This window comes from Sparus aurata, chromosome 5 (genome assembly GCF_900880675.1).
Source record: "Sparus aurata chromosome 5, fSpaAur1.1, whole genome shotgun sequence".
NCBI lineage: Eukaryota > Metazoa > Chordata > Actinopteri > Spariformes > Sparidae > Sparus > Sparus aurata.
Window position 1 is genome coordinate 32,204,207 of NC_044191.1, and position 18,151 is coordinate 32,222,357.

Here is an 18,151-nt window from a genome sequence, read left to right on the forward strand (position 1 = left end):
CGTAAAGAGATAATAAAACATGAAATACCATTTGGGTGCATTTCAATAACAAATAACATACATAATCATAAACATAATAATAGTAATAACATTATATATGTATATTTTTTATATATTATATAATGATAATATTAGTTATAATAATGATACAACATGATACAAAATAATCGTAATAGTAATAATAATAATAAATAATAACAATAATGATAAAAGCTTGACTAATACTCTATTTTGGGGGCCGATGTCAGAACTGATATTTGGAAGATTAAATTCTGACTTGATAAAACACTTGTGACAAACAGTTCAGGGTATATTTTACTGTTTTACAGTAAACTTTATCAGTGCAATGAAACAGTAAACTTTACTGGGAATGCATTTATTTATTTATTGTATTTATTTAGGACTTTAATGACAGAACAGCTGATGACTGACAGGAAATGGGATGAAAGAGAGAGGATATTGCTATAAGAAAAAATACTTGTGATACTACATATACATTTTACTCTTACTCAAGTAATATTCATAGGAGTGACGTCACTTTAACCAAAGTAATATTTTAGCATGGTATATTTGCTTTTACTCGAGTTTGATTTATGTCTACTTTTCACATCACAGTGTGTGAAGCAGTAAATCCAAACTTGGTAGTTCTGCAGCCTACACCACAGTGGTGGGCGGAGTCAAGTGCTTAGCTCCGCCCACTCCGAGGTCCACCCCTCACACTGCTGCTGTCAGGGGGAGCAGTGACTCCGCCCCCCTCTGCCCACGTGACAGCCTGACCAGTACGTGACTCTCATTGTGAGTGGGCAAACTCCAACAACTCCTGCAGAGCTGCTCAACACTTCACTGAAGGTAAAGCAAAACTTTTCGAGAATCTGAAGTTGTGAGTTGATTGTCTGCTCAGTATTTTCAGCTGATCGCTTCTGTTATGCAGCATTCTCACAAGTTTGATGTGACTTTACTGGGTATTTATGTGGCAGGTCGCCTGCTCTGTTACATAATATGCTGAATATATGATATGTTATCATACAAGCTTACTACTCTACTATTTTTAAGCTGTATATGGCAGAATATTCACTCAGATGGAGACCTGGCTCATGATTCAACAAATCAATGATAATAACAATAATTATAGTGATAATAATATTGATGACATGTTTTTTCTAATCTTTTATCCAATCACATCACATCAGTGTTTTAGAATACAAACCAACTGAGATCCAGGATAGTGTTTTCTCAGGGTCAATACTGATTAATCAAGGTGGCTGATAACGGATAGTTGGAACCAAAATACAGTTTAAAAATTTAAAAACATTTCGAGGATTAGACTTAAAGAGGTTATATTGTGCACGCTTTCAGGTTCATACTTGTATTTTGGGGTCCTAGTAGAATAAGTTTACATACTTTAATTCTCAATAAACACATTATTTTTCTCATATGTTGCATTTCTGCAGCTCCACGTTTAAACAACGTGTCTTGAACGCTCTGTTTTATCTACAGAGTGAGACATCTGGCCTCTGTCCAGTCTTTGGTGAGGGTTGCACATGTGAATTACTGAATGGGCAGAATGTAGCCAATCAGAGGCAGAGTAGTGTGGGTCACGCCAAGCGAGGGAGTGTGATCTTAAATAACACGGTAACCATCAAAATCATCCAAAATCTGAAGCGCCAAACCAAAAATGTCGCCTTTTTTATTCAAAATGTTCGTCACCCTTTCTAAAACCTGCCGCCTACATTACCCACAAAGCAACTGAGCCATCGAGCGGCATCACTGAAGGCAATTTATCATATTACATGCAGCTTCCCCTGGAGAGAAACACACTTTAATGTATCATATTGGTGGCGTCACCCTTTAAGTACAATTGTGAATGTAAGTAAATGAGTCGCTTTACTTCCGTATTTGTATTTTCTGTTACTTCATACTTCTGCTACATTTATTTGATAACTTTAGTCACAAGTAACTTTTGAAAGACTATAACTTGTGACCTGAAACCAATCACACAGTGTTGCGGGCGGGACATTGAGTGATGGAGGATGAAAACATGTGAAAAAACTCTGAATATCAGCCTGATAATCGGTCATGTTGTTCTGTTCACATGCAGGACGCCTCTGTGGGTGATGAAGCCTCAGATGTAAATGTTTTTCTTGTCTCATGTTAATCCAGACATGCGGGTTGCAGTGATTGGCGCCGGGGTCATCGGCCTGTCAACGGCTCAGAGCATCTATGAGCAGTATCACTCCATCATCAGTCCGCTGACCATTGAGGTGTATGCGGACCGTTTCACTCCACTGACCACTAGTGATGGAGCTGCTGGCTTCTGGCAGCCGTATCTCTACGATAAGGGCAACGTCCAGGAGACGTACGTGCTGTCTTTAACCCTCTATTGACTCTACACTGCAACATGTTTCCACCATTATAACACTGTGTTTGTCTTCCCATTCAGAAAATGGAATAAAGAGACATTCGACTACTTGCTGAGCACCCTCAGTTCACCCGAGTGTGTAAAAATGGGGGTGTTCCTTCAGTCTGGCTACAACCTCTGCACCGAACCAGCCCCGGTCAGTATTCCTTTATTCTGTTCACTAAAGATAAGATTTGACCTAGATTAGGAAGCCTTTTACAGCCAAGAACAAAGACACTGTGCAATTAAAAGTATAGTTAAACTCTAAGCTCAGATAACGCTTACACAGATTTATCACAAGACAGTCAATTAGTATTCAGCCGGCCTGAAGTAGAGCTCCATTCAGATAAACAAAGATGGGTGCCTGTCGTGGTGGGAAAACAGAGAGGCCTCATCGAGGGTTTGAGGGGTTAGCAAACCATCACAGCCGATGCACTAATCATGAGTGGCGTGTTTTGAATCGCAGGAACCCTCGTTCAAAGATACCGTCCTGGGCTTCAGACGCCTCACAGAGCGAGAACTGCAGATGTTCCCCGGATACAAGTAGGTTCCTGCTGAAACTGCCCCGAAAAAAAGCAAAACACTGAAAGAACAAATAAAGCAGATCATTAACTAATCATGAGTTAGTTAGGTAGTGATCTATTTCCATCCAACGGCAAACATTTGACCCTACAAGACACGGCTGAATATTAAACGCCAAGAATACAACAAGATGCCGTCCAATTACACAAATACAACACAACAAAAACTATAAATCATAAAACAGGATGAACATCCACAAAATGCAGATATAAACCGTATATGATAATGTATATGATATACAATAAAAGAATGGATACTCAAAATATCACGTTACAAATATGTAGAATCGGATAAAAACAATATTGTGTCAAATTCTTCTCTCTCTCTTCACACGTCTGTCTCTTCCCACCTGTCCAGTTATGGTTGGTTCAACACTGCTCTCATGGTGGAAGGTAAATCGTACCTGCCCTGGCTGATGGAGTGGTGAGTGATTAACCTCTCGCTTAAATGATTTACTTCATATCTTGTATCATGTTTGTTTTTTTTTATTTTAACCCTGAAAGTTAACCTGAGTTCAGTTCATCCCGGTGCAACTTCATTTATTACCCAATAAAAAGATTAAAGGAAGCACCGGACTGCTTGTTATATAATGATTTTTTTAATTAATTTCAGTGGATTTAAATCTCTCATTTCTGCTTAAAATTGTTGACCATTATATACTGTGTTTCACATTTTGTTATTGTTTGTGTACGGTGGCCCTGAGGGTCAAAACACAACAACATTTTAGAAAAAAGTAGGGCTGTCAAAGTTAACGCGTTAATAACGCGTTAACGCAACATCCTCTTAACGCCGTTAATTCTTTTAACGCGCGATTAACGCTCGGTATAAAAAAACAAAAAACAAAACGCGCATTGAAAGATTTACGGCCGTCAGTGGCACCTGTAGTCTTGATCCAGAGGGTGGCAGAAAGGGAATCAGAAGAAGAAGCAGCAGGGTTGGCGGTTCGGGAAAAACACGGTGGACTGAAAAGTGAGGAAATTGAGAAAGGACTTACCGTAAAATACCAAATAATAGCCGGGGGGTTTAGTTGTTTCAATCACTTAACAGACCAAAAGGCAATTTGGGACAGGCGTTTAATTCCTTCCTCACAATAATCCTGGATGAAAATGTCACAAACTTCTCCAGCTTCTCTGTGAATTCTCTGGCATCCTTCTGCAAGTGAAGTTGTTGCGGCGGAGGAAACGATTCAGCCAACCAGCACTCGCTGCAAACTCCTCATCTCTGCTGTCACTCACGGTGGCGGACATTTGTTTCTCCATCACCCTGATCATTTTGTGGGACACTCTCTCATGGCGTGCGCGTTTGCTGATAACTCATCCCCGCATGTTTATCTCAGCCTCCTCACTAGCCTTCTTCCTTCCTCCAGCAGGCAGCCTGGCCCTGTTGCTGTCCTCCTCGGACAGACGCTGAAGCTCCGTTTCTCTTACTCTCTTCTGGTCGACAGAGAAACATCTAGCGGCTGCTTCTCCCGAGTTTTCCTCTGCATATTTTACGACAGAAAGTTTGAATTTCAAGTGGTACTTTTTATTGTTTTGCTGCACCGGAGCCATGGCGATCATCAGTGTGATACTGACTGACAGAAAGCAGCACACTGCGTGAAAAAGGCGAAGAAGAAAAACGTGCAGTGTCAGTGGACAGGTCTTCTTCCTTAATTTAAAAAAAAATAAAAAATTAGACCCGACATTTATTTGGAACCGGCGGTTATTTACCAAAATATACATCTGCACCAGCGTTTAAAGGGACCCTGTAGATAATTGAAACCCGGATATTATTTGGTCATTTATGGTATGAACGGCAAACTACTTTCAAAACAGCCAGATGGTTCGGTCGATAAGACAAAAGTTTTCTGCATGTACTATCGACATGAAATGAGTTACCATCGAAGTACATTGAGTCTCAAATATCAGTTGCAAGCCAAACACAGGGCAGATGCAGAGAGCCCCCCCCCCCCCCAGCCAAAAGCAGACAACAAAAAAGGCCTTTTATTTTCCTGCATGATTTGAAGTGTTGATAAAAAATTTTCATAATGCAAGCATATTTGCCCTTTCTTATGTTGTTAAAAGTATTAAGAACATTAAAAAATACATCAAGGTACATTTAGAACAGGAAAAAATGTGCAAAAAAAATTGCGATTAATTTGCGATTAATCGCGAGTTAACTATGGACAAAATGCGATTAATCGCGATTAAAAAAATTAGTCGTTTGACAGCCCTAGAAAAAAGCAATGACATTTGTGTGTGTTTTCTGAAATTTCGAAATGATGTTGTGTTTTGTGATCCGGCCTAGAAAAGATAGATAGATAGATAGATAGATTGATAGATAGATATATAGATAGATAGATTGATAGATTGATTGATAGATTGATTGATTGATTGATTGATTGATTGATTGATTGATAGATTGATTTTCTCAATCATAACCATAACTGGTTTTGTGTTCTTCTCAGGTTGGAAAAAAGGGGTGTTAAGTTTTATCAGCGGAAAATCGAGTCCTTCAAGGAGGTTAGTGAAGGTTATTCAGTGATACAACTGCTTGTTCTGTGTGTGCTTTATAGTATATTGTTATTTTTAATTTTAGGAATGCTTTTATTCTGAGCCTGTAACAGCGTGACATCCAGAAAGTTGCATTCCCCGACAGACTCAGCAAACTGCTGCTTGTTGACGTTTGTTTTTCTCTTATCTCGCGTCCTTGTGAGCAGCTGGCAGAATCCGGGGCAGACGTGGTTATAAACTGCACTGGAATCAGATCAGGAGAGCTGCAGCCGGATCCTGACCTCAAACCAGGCCGCGGTCAGATAGTGAAGGTGAGAATGCAAACAGTTTTTATACAACCTGCAATAACTTGCACGATGGAAAGATCCTGGTTGCACGTTTCTCCTCCTTGTTCTTCCAGGTGGACGCTCCGTGGCTCAAGCACTGGATTCTTACTCACGACTTTTCAACAGGAGTCTACAATTCACCGTACATCATTCCAGGGTAGATCTAGTGACACGAAACCTTCATGAACACTGACTTTAAAGAGAGGACAGCAGCTTCTCTTTATAGTGGGGCATAAGAGTACTGTGGTACAGATGCAGTCACAGTTTTATACACAACTTTAGCTTCTGTAGTGTATAAAAAGACGTTTCCGTGAGCGAACAGATCATCTGTGTCTGCAGGAGTCGTCTCGTGACAGTCGGCGGCGTCTTTCAGTTAGGAAACTGGAGCGAACAGAACAACTCCATCGACCATAAACACATCTGGGAGGAAGCTTGCCGGCTGGAGCCGAGTCTCAAGGTGAGGTGCCTGTCTGAGAGACCATAAAACGACTTTCTGTCTCATTTGTGATTAATTATTTACCAGGAGTCATCTGTTTACAGTATATATATATTTAGAATACTTATTTGTAATTCAGTTCTTCAACATGCGACGGGCCCAAATCTGAAGGTGTCCACTGGATCCAACCTAACTTACATTTCTAAGTGATAACAACTTTTGCATGACAGTATTTTGTACGTTTTAATTTCAGCTAAAGTTCAAGTTTGAGACGGATTATCTCTTGTTGTCTTCTGCCCTCAGCATGCCAGGATAGTGGAGGACTGGTCCGGCCTCAGGCCCGTTCGCAGCAAAGTCCGCCTGGAGAGAGAGACCATAAAGACTGGTGCAACTTCAATAGAGGTAAACAGCTGAGCAGTGCTTAAGATATACAGTTTGGTCATTCATCGTATTCTAAAAATCTTCCGGCTCTCGTTCAGGTGATACACAACTACGGCCACGGAGGGTTCGGACTCACCATCCACAGAGGCTGCGCCCAGGAGGCAGCGAGGCTCTTCGGTCAGATTGTGGAAAAAAAAGGCAAAGGTCCACAAGCTCGCTTGTGAATGTTCGTCCAGGAGAAATGATCGGTGCTTCTTTTATAACGTTTAATGTCAGTGCCTCGTATCACACCTCTTCTAGCCTATAACTAACATTTAAAAGCACACAGATATTCTTATTTTCACGAGATAATCACGTCACTTTAAATTTGCACTAATTCACGTAGGTTCAGGTTCTTTTTTGACCCGTGCTACACTTTCTCTCACCAAGTTTCAAAAGCAGAACCTTCTTGGCTGAGATTAGAAATAAAGCGGTTCGACATCGATAATAGGGAGCGAAAACTTCTAATATCAGTGCAGCGATCCCTCAGATGTGATTATCAAACACTTGTGACAAAGGTACAGTGTGTAACAAAGGCAGTTTAATTATATATTTCAGTTTGGAGTTTAAAATTATATAACTACATTGGAAGTGGAGCTTTGATCGTACTTGTTTTTGGGTCCGATGTCAACATCAGGTAGCAAAAGACTTCCTTTGTTTTCTGGTTTCATGAAATGACCTTAAATCCTCAGAGCACAAGTCAATTAGTTGTTTGCTTTTTTTTTATTTTATAGTGGTTATTAAACACTAATGACAAAGATTTAACAGAGGCAGGATATTTGACAGTGGAACAATAAACTTTATCATCTAGATTTCACATCAGTGACTGAAACGGTAAAGTTAACCAGGAATTAATTATCATAAATTACTCCACGCAACTTTTCTGCATTTTAATCTGCAAAATAAAATGTCCGTAATGATACTGATAGTGATAAATCTGCAATATGAACATATCATCTTTAATATCAGTCGACCAATATATCAATCAAGCTCTAGTTAATATGTATAAATGTGCTCATCTCTCTTCTTATCACTGTTTAGTAATGAATAACAACATGATCCGGTCTTCTTTTTGAAAGATTATTTACTGTAGTATCATACACATTTACATCCAGTGTGTTGACAAGAATCTGTGCACACACACACACACACACACACACACTCAACGCAGCACTAAATCTCAAACACTGGCAGGTAAGACTCAGCTCGCTGGAAGCTGTACTAGTTAATCTCTTCTTTTCAAAACACAAAACTTTGCTCGGTGTGGCTGCTCGCGGCGAAGTCCACCTCCACATCACCTTTTTGTTACCAACAAAAAGCAAAGACAACAACTAAACCAGGGATTGATACATTATTTACAGGAAGATATGATATCGTTTTTTAAAACCGTGTTATTCTTACTAAGTAGGTTGAGTCGGCTTTGAGTGATTTAGATGTTCCTAATACTTCAATGTGAACTTACATAATGTTTGTTGTCCGTCCTGGTGTCTGTGGACTCGTACCATAATTTGTGCCATAATTGTGAATTACGGCCGATTTTTTAAATGTCGATGACGTTGTTATGCTCTGATGAAGGCTTCCACAGATTGTTGTAAATAAAATGACCACATGATGAATCGAGACGGGAGGTGGTATTGTCATTATTACTAGAGTAATACCTGCCTCTTTTCCTCGTGTGTTCAGCAGAAAACAAATATCATCCACGTCGAGGTGTAAAAATAATACTGACACAGGAGACAAATAGAATGCATTTAACACAGGACTTTAGTCAGTGACTCACTGTGCAGCAGGTCCTCTCACTGCCTCGGCAGAAGTGAAGCTAAAATAAAGTAACTACAGACCTCGTTTAAGCCAACGGTCCGTCAGGTCGATGAACCGCTCTTCATTCCAGCGGTGTAGTTTTTATTAAGCCGAGTTTGCAGTTAGTGTATTTTAACAGGCAATTTGTGTGCGCAAGATAAAACGCTCTTTCTCGTCTACGCGTCGACGTGATCGCAGCTTCGTTACCAGGCCTGCGAGTTCTTTCAAACACGAACAGAAAAGGTAGTTTTAAGGCTCTTTCAAAAGAAAATCTAACACCTCTACCCTCGTTATTCTGTTTTTGAGTTGCCGTTTGTTTCACACATCGTCCACCGTTTGTTTTTGTTTTTTTCGTCCTTGCACTCGTGAAGGTCATTTGGTCTTAGCAATCACCCCGTGTGCGTTTATTCAGTGGCAAAAACGTGACAGCGATGGTGTTTGAAGACTATATAATAATAATAGGTAATATTGTGCTGCCTGGCTCTTTGAAGCCACTGTGGTGCCTAAACTGAAGAGTCTTTGGATGGGACAGGGGATGGACACAGAAAGCTCCTCTGGCTTTTTTTTTTTTTCGTCCCTTCTTTTTCCTTTTTTCCTCTTTTCCTCGCCGTGGTCGCCTCTCTCGGTTGGACTCCAGCCAACGTGTTCTCAACCCTGGGAGCCAGAGCTGGACTGAGGGATCCTCCCTGAGCCAGGGGTGGAGGCCCGGCCCACCATCTCCTGGCCCCACTCGCGGTGACTGGACTCCTGCAGGCCCCGGCCCGTCGTCTCAATCGGAAGCGCGCAGGAGGCGACGGCGGCTAGAAGGCAGCAGCAGCAGTAGACCGACAGAGCGAGGTACACGGACGACTCCAACATCACCTGCAGGGTGAAGAACAAAAATGATCCCCGCTGTCTTGTGTTGTGACGTGTTTAACCCTTGTGCCCTCCTCGGGCATTTTTGTACATTTTTCTCAACTTTTTTTGTTTTGATTTAGCGATAATTTTGGCTGTGTTACAGCTTGTGGCATGGATTTTTGCAGGAACTCTTCTTTTTAGTCAAATTTTTGAAATCCAGTGTCTTTTACTCATACATGTCTTTTATTTTCCCGTTATGCATTTTGCACCCTTTAACCACCTTCGTGGGAAAAATGTACGCGCACAAAATCTGCCATAAAATCCTCATACATCAATATTTTTTTTTTTTGATTTTTATTTTTTGCTTGAATCCCTTAATCAACTTGTTCCCTGATCAAAATGATCAAATATTCAATAATTTTCAGGATTTTACCTTTTAAATGCCAGTTTTATTATTTGAAATACTAATTATTTATTTTTTTTAAAAAACACAAAAAATTTATTATTTTCCATATAATAAGTAGTAGGCTGATGGGACTTTAGTGGTGATTAGAGTCTTGGATATATCAAAGATTACCAACAAAATTGATTTGATTGCATTAGTATATTTTATGTAGTAACAGATACTCCCTCTAACCACCTTCGTGGCCAAAAATGCCCCATTGACTTCCATTAAAACCACATTTTTTAATCTTACTACCATTACAGTATAAAACCATGCTTTCTGTAATGTCAGCATGCCATTTTGAAGAAAAGTAGTGATATTTGACATTATTGATGTATTTCACCAGATTCAACCATTTTCCTATTGTAGGCGGATGCATGAAATTTTTGTATTTTTGCCAGTTATATTATGGAGCTGGGTGACTACCAGGGCCCAGTGTGTGTGTGTGTGTGTGTGTGTGTGTGTGTATGAAATGTTTTTAAATCAACATCTGATTCATCAGAGTGAACTCTTACTGTGCAAACTGCAACAACAAAAAGCAGAACAAAATATTGACATATGAGGATTTTATGGCAGATTTTGTGCATGTACATTTTTGCCACGGAGGTGGTTAGAGGAAGTTTTTTTAGGGAGGGCACAAGGGTTAAACAAGGAAAGTGAAGGGTGTTACCTGTGCAACAAAAGGTGTAATGAGGGCACCAACTCTGGCCATTCCACTGCTGGTTCCCAGACCTAAAGCCCGGGTCGCTGTTGGGTACACCTGCAGAGATTAGAGAAGACTGAGAAGGCTGTCCTGTTGTTGGCTCCCCTTTTTTCTCAGCTACTGATTTTATCTGAGCTGACATCTTACCTCTGGCGTGTACACGTAGGCGGCCTGAAATCCGCCTGCGATGAAAGCTCTCGCGATGAATATCAACACTGTCATGGATGTTCTGCGACAGGGAAAACAGTGACGCCAGATAAAAACAGTGGATCCACTATATATTATTATTTCTAACATTCTCACCAGTAGCCATCTCACCTCCCAACACAACCGTAGAGTGGAATGATGCACATGGAGAAGATGAAGAAACACAACGCCATGGTCTTCCTCCTCCCCAGCCGATCGATAGCCCACAGGGTCACCAGCAGCCCTAACGCAGGACCAAGAGTTATGACCTCAAAATAAATCACATATATTAATTTATAGGCTTGTTGCGATGACAGGTGCCTACCTGGGAATTCGGATAAGGTGGTCCACAGCAGGTCTTTGTAGTCATCAGAGTTCAGATATTTACACTCCAGGCTGCAGCGGAGCTCCCTCTTATTACCTTTGGACACTAGAGGGAGGCATAAAACAACAGTTAATGAGACAGCTCACCACCAACGCCAGCTCGGTCTGTGCTGTCACACACGCCGCTTGTACACGAACAGACTTTTTAGTGCGCAGAGAAGCAAAAGAAGAGGTGACGCTAATAACGAACTGTGTGCACAAAAAAGCTGACACAATTCCCTCTTTTGGTTTTAGAAATGAGCACTACATTTATCTGACACACACACGTCACTGAACTACAGTGTCTTTCTTCCTTTTATCAGCGTGCAGAATTAAAATGTGAGCGCTTGTGTGTCCTTGAGCGTGTGAGGGCGTCTGTCGGTGCCGGAGCAGTGACTCACTTCCACACGCACCCCCCTCCTGAAACAGCTCGGTGGTGAGCAGCACCAGGCCGTAGTAGGAGAAGGCGTTCGCAAACCTGAGGAGACAAAGGATGGAACAAATGTTGGACACACAGATTAAAGGGTAAATCCGCCCAAAAATGAATCTTATCTGTTGACTAAATCTTAATGTTTTGGGTGGACTTATCCTTTAATATATCTATGCACATAATAGAACATGAGGTTTTGGACAGTAAGGAGGACAATTACCAAATGAACCACAGCAGGACTGTGGTCCAGCGAAAGTGTGACGAAAACAGGTCTTTAATCTTTCCCCGGTCCTCCTAATAGAAAGAACAGACATTAAAAAAAAAAAATAGGTAGAATACACGAGTGATGTCCAGAGAGTTTGTGCCGTGTGCTGAACAAAAACAGGCTCCCACCTGTCTGGCAGCGATGAGTTTTCCCAGAGGCATCGGTGCTCCGTTCTCCGTCGCGATACGCTTCAGCGTGGCCAGAGCTTTCTCCTGGTTCCCCGTCAGCACGTCGTATCGAGCGCTCTCTGGAAGCCACTGCTCTCCCCCAACATCAGAAAACAGACATGTCAGTCAATGAAGCTGCTGTTTGTTATGTTAACCAATGATCCTCTCGCTCTGCTGCGTCTACACGTTTCTTTTCAAATCATGAAGGCGACTTTTCATGATCTTTTTGCTCAAGTATGACTGTCGGGTACTTTTTACGACGCTGATGGTCGATTAGTCGTGTTTTTCTTTCTGCTGATGAAATAAAGTAATCTGAAAGTAATACATTAACACAATATCTGTGCAGGTTAACAAGGGGGATAAGTTTTAGTCATTTTACTAACAAAGCGGCTTCAGATCCTCTTCAAAACCCCTCAAATCTAACATGTTAAGTTGGATACTCACAAAAGAGAAGAAGGCGAAGATGAAGAGAGGAATGGTGGAGAGGCCGAGCAGCCAACGCCAGCCCAGAGTGGGCATCACCAGGATCGCTAAGAGGACCTCAAACACGGTGCCCAGCGCCCAAAATATCTGCAAGGATAATTTTTTAATGCTATAAATCCCCGCGAGCCAATCGGAGCATGTGAGTGCTGTGCAGCTCTGTGTGGACGATCGATGAGCGAGGTGATCGTACCTCAATCAACAGGATGCACGTAGCTCTGGACTTCATGGGCAGGAACTCAGCATACAGCGTCACCCTTATAAAGGACGGACGCTTCACTGTTAATCCCAGCTCAAATCAATAATTACAGGGTTGTTCATTAGAGGGATAAACGAGGGTTACTCACGACTGCGGGGCTCCTCCGATGCCAAAGCCCACCAGTGCGCGGAGGACGAGGATCCACCCATAAACAGGTGCAAACGCACTCATCAGGCCGTAGAACATAGTCCACAGGACGCTCATCTTAAGACCCTGTGGGCACAAACGAGCTGCTAAATAAATGATGGTGATGTGATGAGCAGCTTCTGATATCGACCGATTGCCTGAATGCTGCACTGAAGATTAACTTCCAGGAATTATCATCGTGTCGAGCAAAGGTTCAAATGATAAACTTACTGTCTTCCTGCCATATTTGTCAGATATGTTTCCCCAGAGAGAAGAGCTGATCATCATCCCGATAAACACGGCCTGCATCAGTGAGAACAGAGAGTGATGGCGGGGGCGTGTTGCAGCATCGTGAGCGTGCACTTAACGATAATCTCACTGTGCGTGGATGATGTTGTGCACATCCTGTCGTGCACACTGTGTTTTCGAGCTGTAGACGGTCCTGTCCTGTAGCTTTTTGGTTCGGTTTGCACTTTTCAAAGCAAAAGCGGTATAGATTCTGGAGTTTACGACGTGCAGCTGAATGCAACATGAAGTCTCAAACACCCAAACTGGGTCCAGACTTTGAGATGCACTAGACGTTACTGAGGGTTAAATATGAATTTCATTATCTCCTCAGGAACAGAGAATTTTGTATTAATTGTATCTTAGTTAAAGAAAGAAAAACACTGGCTGGTTTTAATATCATAGTGTTCATCATGACGTCTCTCAGAGGTTTCTGAAGAGCCAAACAAGTTTTTGATTGGTGTCCAACTCGAGCTGCCAACCCTAAACTGTCAGTATTTGAGGATTTGGGGATGAGACTCAACAATCGACTATCTAAAATGTGCACTGCTCAATCTCCCCCATGCCAAACCTTTAGTGTCCACCGTAGCTCCCTGTGGTTTTATATTATCCTCAGGAAGGTAAATATGCTTCTAGAATCAAAATATTGCAACACATATCTGGTGACATTAAACCATTAGGGGCCCGTTTTGTCTGCGGTTGTCGCTGTTCAATACAAGCACTTATTCCAAAACAATCCTCTCTTAATCAATGACTATCAGGACCGTCATACCGAAGAGCACTTTACAGACATTAGAGAGCCATTACCGATGTGAGCAGTGCCACCTCCAGGCTGGGCAGCCGCCACTCGCAGTGGAGCTGCGGGGCCAGGATGCTGAGGATCATCATCTCCATGGCGTCGGCCATCTGAGAACACAGAAACAAACGATGTACAAGTGTTAACTGAAGGACTGAACGCAGCATCTGCACTGGTGTATTTTCAGTAAAGAGCAGCTCTCACCCATGACAGCCCGGTGAGGATGGAGAGCTTCCACTGAAACGTCCCGAAGCCGATGGCCTCTACGGCATCCTCCACCATGAATGTGTCTGTGGGAACGTGGAAATATTTTTTTTTTTTGCAATGAGCAGATACAAACCGTCTCTGAGCAGCAGTCTGAGAGAAATGAGCGCTGATGCATATTAATCTCTTACTAACAGGTTGGACCTGTGAGATCATTCTAGCTGATCCAACAAGCTGTTGTTTCCTGTCGCCTCTACGAGCTCCTCGTAAAGGTCTTAAAGTGAAATCGAAAGCTCGAAACAGCAAATATGGCTCCTGAGAAACTGTTCACTCACACAAGATGTTACATGTAGGTGACTGAAAGTTCATTTTAGCTCCGTCGAGGTTACGTTTCATCCAGGTCTGTTTGTTTGTTGGTTGGTTGGTTTGTCAGCAGGATTTCACAAAACTACTGAACTGATTTTGACGACACTTGGATGGAGGACGGGTCTCAGCCCAGAACAGACTCCCTCCTTTAAGCGGATCCTGATAAAGGGACGGAACCAAGATTGGTTCGAACTTTCTTTAACAATTCGAGACAGGGTATTTTAAACATTTTTGATCAAATCTCAGGGTGTAATGCGTTGACCTTGACCATATTTGTATGACTAGTATCTCATGTTACTTTGGGGAGGAAGTGAAACAGTGACAGTGAGTTAAATGTGAAAGTGTTTGAGACGGAGAAGTGACTAAAATGAAGTCATACTGTACCATCAGTTGGATTCGCGAACTCCCGAGGAACCGGGGCTCCGTCTGTGAGTGCCACAGACTCCTGATCAGTCTGCTCGGCGATCCTGATGACCTGTTCTCTATTCTCGCCATCGTCCTCCGAGCGTGTGCTCTCACCTGTGCGACGGAAGCGGACAACACTGCAAAAAGAAGAAAGACGCTCACGGCATTAACATCTCACGGCATGTCTGGTCAGGTTGGCATCAGCGGACTGGCGGCAGGGCAAAGCTGAGTGCAGATGAGAGTCAGAGGCTGTTGCCTAGGTGATGTGAGCTTTTTCTGGCTGTGATTTTGTGAATGGGTGGTTAAAGTCGTCCTATGGGCGAAAACCACGCCAGGGCGACTGGCAGCAGCGGCTCTGCGCGATGCTTTTTTTAATGCTTGGCAACCTTATAAAGCCACAAACACCCTGAGATGTGCATGTTTTCCACAGATTGGAAGGTATAATCTTCTCCCACACGTTGTAATAGATGGTTCATTCAGGATGAAACACTGTAGGAGAGCGCCAGTGAAGCCTTAATCACTGTGATTATATAACATAGCCTACTTGGAATGGTAAGTGGCCTCTGAGCGCTGCAGTTCGTGAGATGTTCAGCAACTGTAATTGTCGGTTGGTTCCATGACGACTTGTCTCAAAGACAACAATGTGCGACTGTAGGAAACGATCGTTCCACGACTTTTTGTGATCATTTAAGGGGTTCCGCAAGGTTCAACACTGGGTCCTGTCATATTCACAATCTATTTTAACAATATTTCATCTTTAAAACAGACTGTAACGCTCGTCTCTATGCTGATGATACCGTCCTGGGCTGCTGTGCTAATACTGCAAAAAAAAGCAAACACAATTCTCCAGCAAGCTTTTGGCAAACTGCAAGATTCCCTCTTTAACCTGAAGTGAGTCCTCAATGCAAAACAAACAAACAAACAAATGCATGATATTATCTAGAGCCAGAGACATCGAAGACGTTGGTCTGCATGTTTGAAAGGGTTTCCGTGTGCAAACATTTGGGTGTCTGACTGGATCAGAAACTCTCATTTAAATGTCATATTAACACACAAACACACCAATAAATAGTTTGTTTATAGAGAAACAGAACTACTTCCCCCGTGTTCTGGATCATTGAAGATGTATTTTTATCCGTCCTGGATTACATTGACGGTATCTATAGACATGTCTCCACTCTTACTCCACCCTCAGATTCATTACTGGTGCTTACTGGTGTTATTCCACTCATCATCGTTTCCTATATGAGAAAGCTGGATGGGCACCTTTAAAAGCAACCATATGCCAACATATATCAGCTCTTTATTAGAATGTACGTATGTATAATGCTGGAAGTTCCCCAGGTAGGAAAACTACAGTTCTCCATACACTTGGAACATTTAACAGTGTACAATTAAACTTGACACAGTTCTACCTATAGGTCAGATTAAGTCTTTGATTTTAAACTACTCAGCATTTGAATGTAGCTGTTTTTAACTGTACAGTTGTCTGCCATTGGTCTTGAACGCACCTCAGTGTTATTCTGTGTTTTGTTACAGTCATTTGCAGTTTCTTATCATTTTCACATTTTACTTGTGTTCTGTCACACTGCTGCTTATCTGTGATTATCACACCTTTTCCACATCATTAATTTCTTACAAGACGTAAATAAACGTGAATGGATGAATGAATGTTTGAATTATTCAGAGACACATTAGTGAGTATATTGATATTTCTGTCTTTCTTGTGTGTTACAATGTGACATATATTCAAAAGTTCTTCACCTAAATCTAAAAATCTACTCTTCGAATATTTTTGAATGCATGTGTTTTCGTGTCATCGTTATAATAAGACTATAAAATCATTTATTTCACTGTGTGTCTTTGGTAAATGCTCCTGATGTCGACCAGGCTAGACTCCCATGCGCCTCTCCAGCCCTTTAGCTTAATGTTCTGTCGCTTCAGCAGGGTTGAAATAAATCACCTGAAGCAGCCACTGAGTCATGACAGCAAACAACAAGTTCAGACAGGAAAAAAGATCAGCGGAGAAAAAAAAAATCACAGCACACCTGAATAAATTAAACCACAACAGTGTTCTTGAGGGGGGAAAAGATGCTACGACTGTAAACAAACGTGCTGAGTTGGTTCTGAATGTTTCCGGAGCATTTCTGCATAATAAAGGTGGACACATGTTAATACATGACTGGTGCTGTTAGAGAACTGTGACGCTGTTTGTGCTGGAGAATCAGACAAAACGCGATGCGAGGCTGTCAGAGGGCGACGCGTCGGCCAAACACGCTGTCATGGTCGGAAATCTAACACCACAAATAAATAAATAAATAAATAAATAAACACAAGGGGACAAGAGGCGTTAAATGTGCAGGCTGTGTCTACTCACGGCAGCTGTCTCAGTTGGAACAGATCATCGTCCATTTTGGTGTTTCCTGACAGACGCTCCGTGTTTTTGGCCTCATCGCCGTTTACATGATCACGACGAGCAGCGATTTCAGCACCGAGGAGAGCGACCTGCTCCGGGAGTCCGCCGGCAGCCAATGAGGAGCGGCCGTGAGCGAGTCACACAGCTCGGGAGAGCCGCCGCGGATAGGCCGAGCCGAGGAGGGTCTGAGGCACCATGACTGCTGATCACTGCTGCTCCCACACATGACCTGCCCGGTGTGCTGATGAACACCTCCGACCCGGTTCTGATGGTGTCAGTACTGAGGGTCCAGCCCCGCCCACCCCCACCTATCCATCCAGAACACTTTGAAGACTAAGAGTATAAATCTGTGCATTTTTCTGCATTTTTGACAAGACCAGTAATTATTAAAGCAATACGTCATACTTTATAGACCAGCAGTAGAAAAACAGTGGAGGATGAACATGTTTTTTTTTTAATTTTTTTATTATTATTATTCATTTATTTAACCTTAACTTAATCAAAGTGTCAGTTCTAAGTACCTGGAATGGAGTTTGCAGGATTTTAAACTCTGTGTGGGAGTGTCCTCAGAGTCCTTGAGGTCACCTGTGAGCTCTGAGTTTCAGGGTCGTTTGGGCCACTTGTTGTTGTTGACCCAATTGCATGTGGTCATGTGGGTATCTAAAGCCAGGTGAGCTCAGGTGTGAATGGTTATTAAACTGTCAACCATTCACTCAAGGACTCTGTAAGGACACTCCCACATGAAAGACAATCCCATAATCAAATAAAAATAAAAGCAGTACAATTAAGATACATAGAATTGTATATATTTTAAAAAGTTGCATTGCTCCAAGGATCAAAACAAAACAAAAAACATGTTCATCCTCATGTTGTTTTGGGCCACTGATTTTTTTTTTTTAGAAAGTATGACCACAAGTAAATAATTTTCTCCCATTTCATATGAAAATTGCAGGAAATGGGTGAA

At 42.0% G+C, this 18,151-nt stretch overlaps 2 protein-coding genes across 2 annotated transcripts; one reads left to right on the forward strand and one right to left on the reverse strand.

Annotated features, from left to right (window-relative positions):
• The first annotated feature begins 720 nt into the window (after positions 1-720).
• On the forward strand, positions 721-8,274 carry LOC115581058 (D-amino-acid oxidase). Its single transcript, XM_030415888.1, has 11 exons — positions 721-849; positions 2,161-2,356; positions 2,441-2,555; positions 2,865-2,941; positions 3,338-3,403; positions 5,427-5,481; positions 5,679-5,783; positions 5,873-5,955; positions 6,138-6,255; positions 6,538-6,636; positions 6,714-8,274. Exons 2-11 carry the CDS (start codon positions 2,163-2,165, stop codon positions 6,837-6,839), a joined length of 1,038 nt encoding a protein of 345 aa, XP_030271748.1. The 5' UTR covers positions 721-849; positions 2,161-2,162; the 3' UTR covers positions 6,840-8,274.
• On the reverse strand, positions 7,721-17,483 carry svopa (SV2 related protein a). Its single transcript, XM_030415885.1, has 16 exons — positions 17,149-17,483; positions 14,751-14,908; positions 14,001-14,086; positions 13,808-13,906; positions 12,947-13,018; positions 12,678-12,802; positions 12,524-12,587; positions 12,295-12,420; positions 11,812-11,940; positions 11,639-11,712; positions 11,390-11,466; positions 10,951-11,055; positions 10,758-10,869; positions 10,587-10,668; positions 10,407-10,496; positions 7,721-9,315 (listed from the first exon to the last, which is right to left on the reverse strand). The coding sequence occupies exons 1-16, from the start codon at positions 17,181-17,183 to the stop codon at positions 9,103-9,105; spliced, it is 1,647 nt and encodes a 548-aa protein (XP_030271745.1). The 5' UTR covers positions 17,184-17,483; the 3' UTR covers positions 7,721-9,102.
• Between the last annotated feature and the right edge of the window lie 668 nt (positions 17,484-18,151).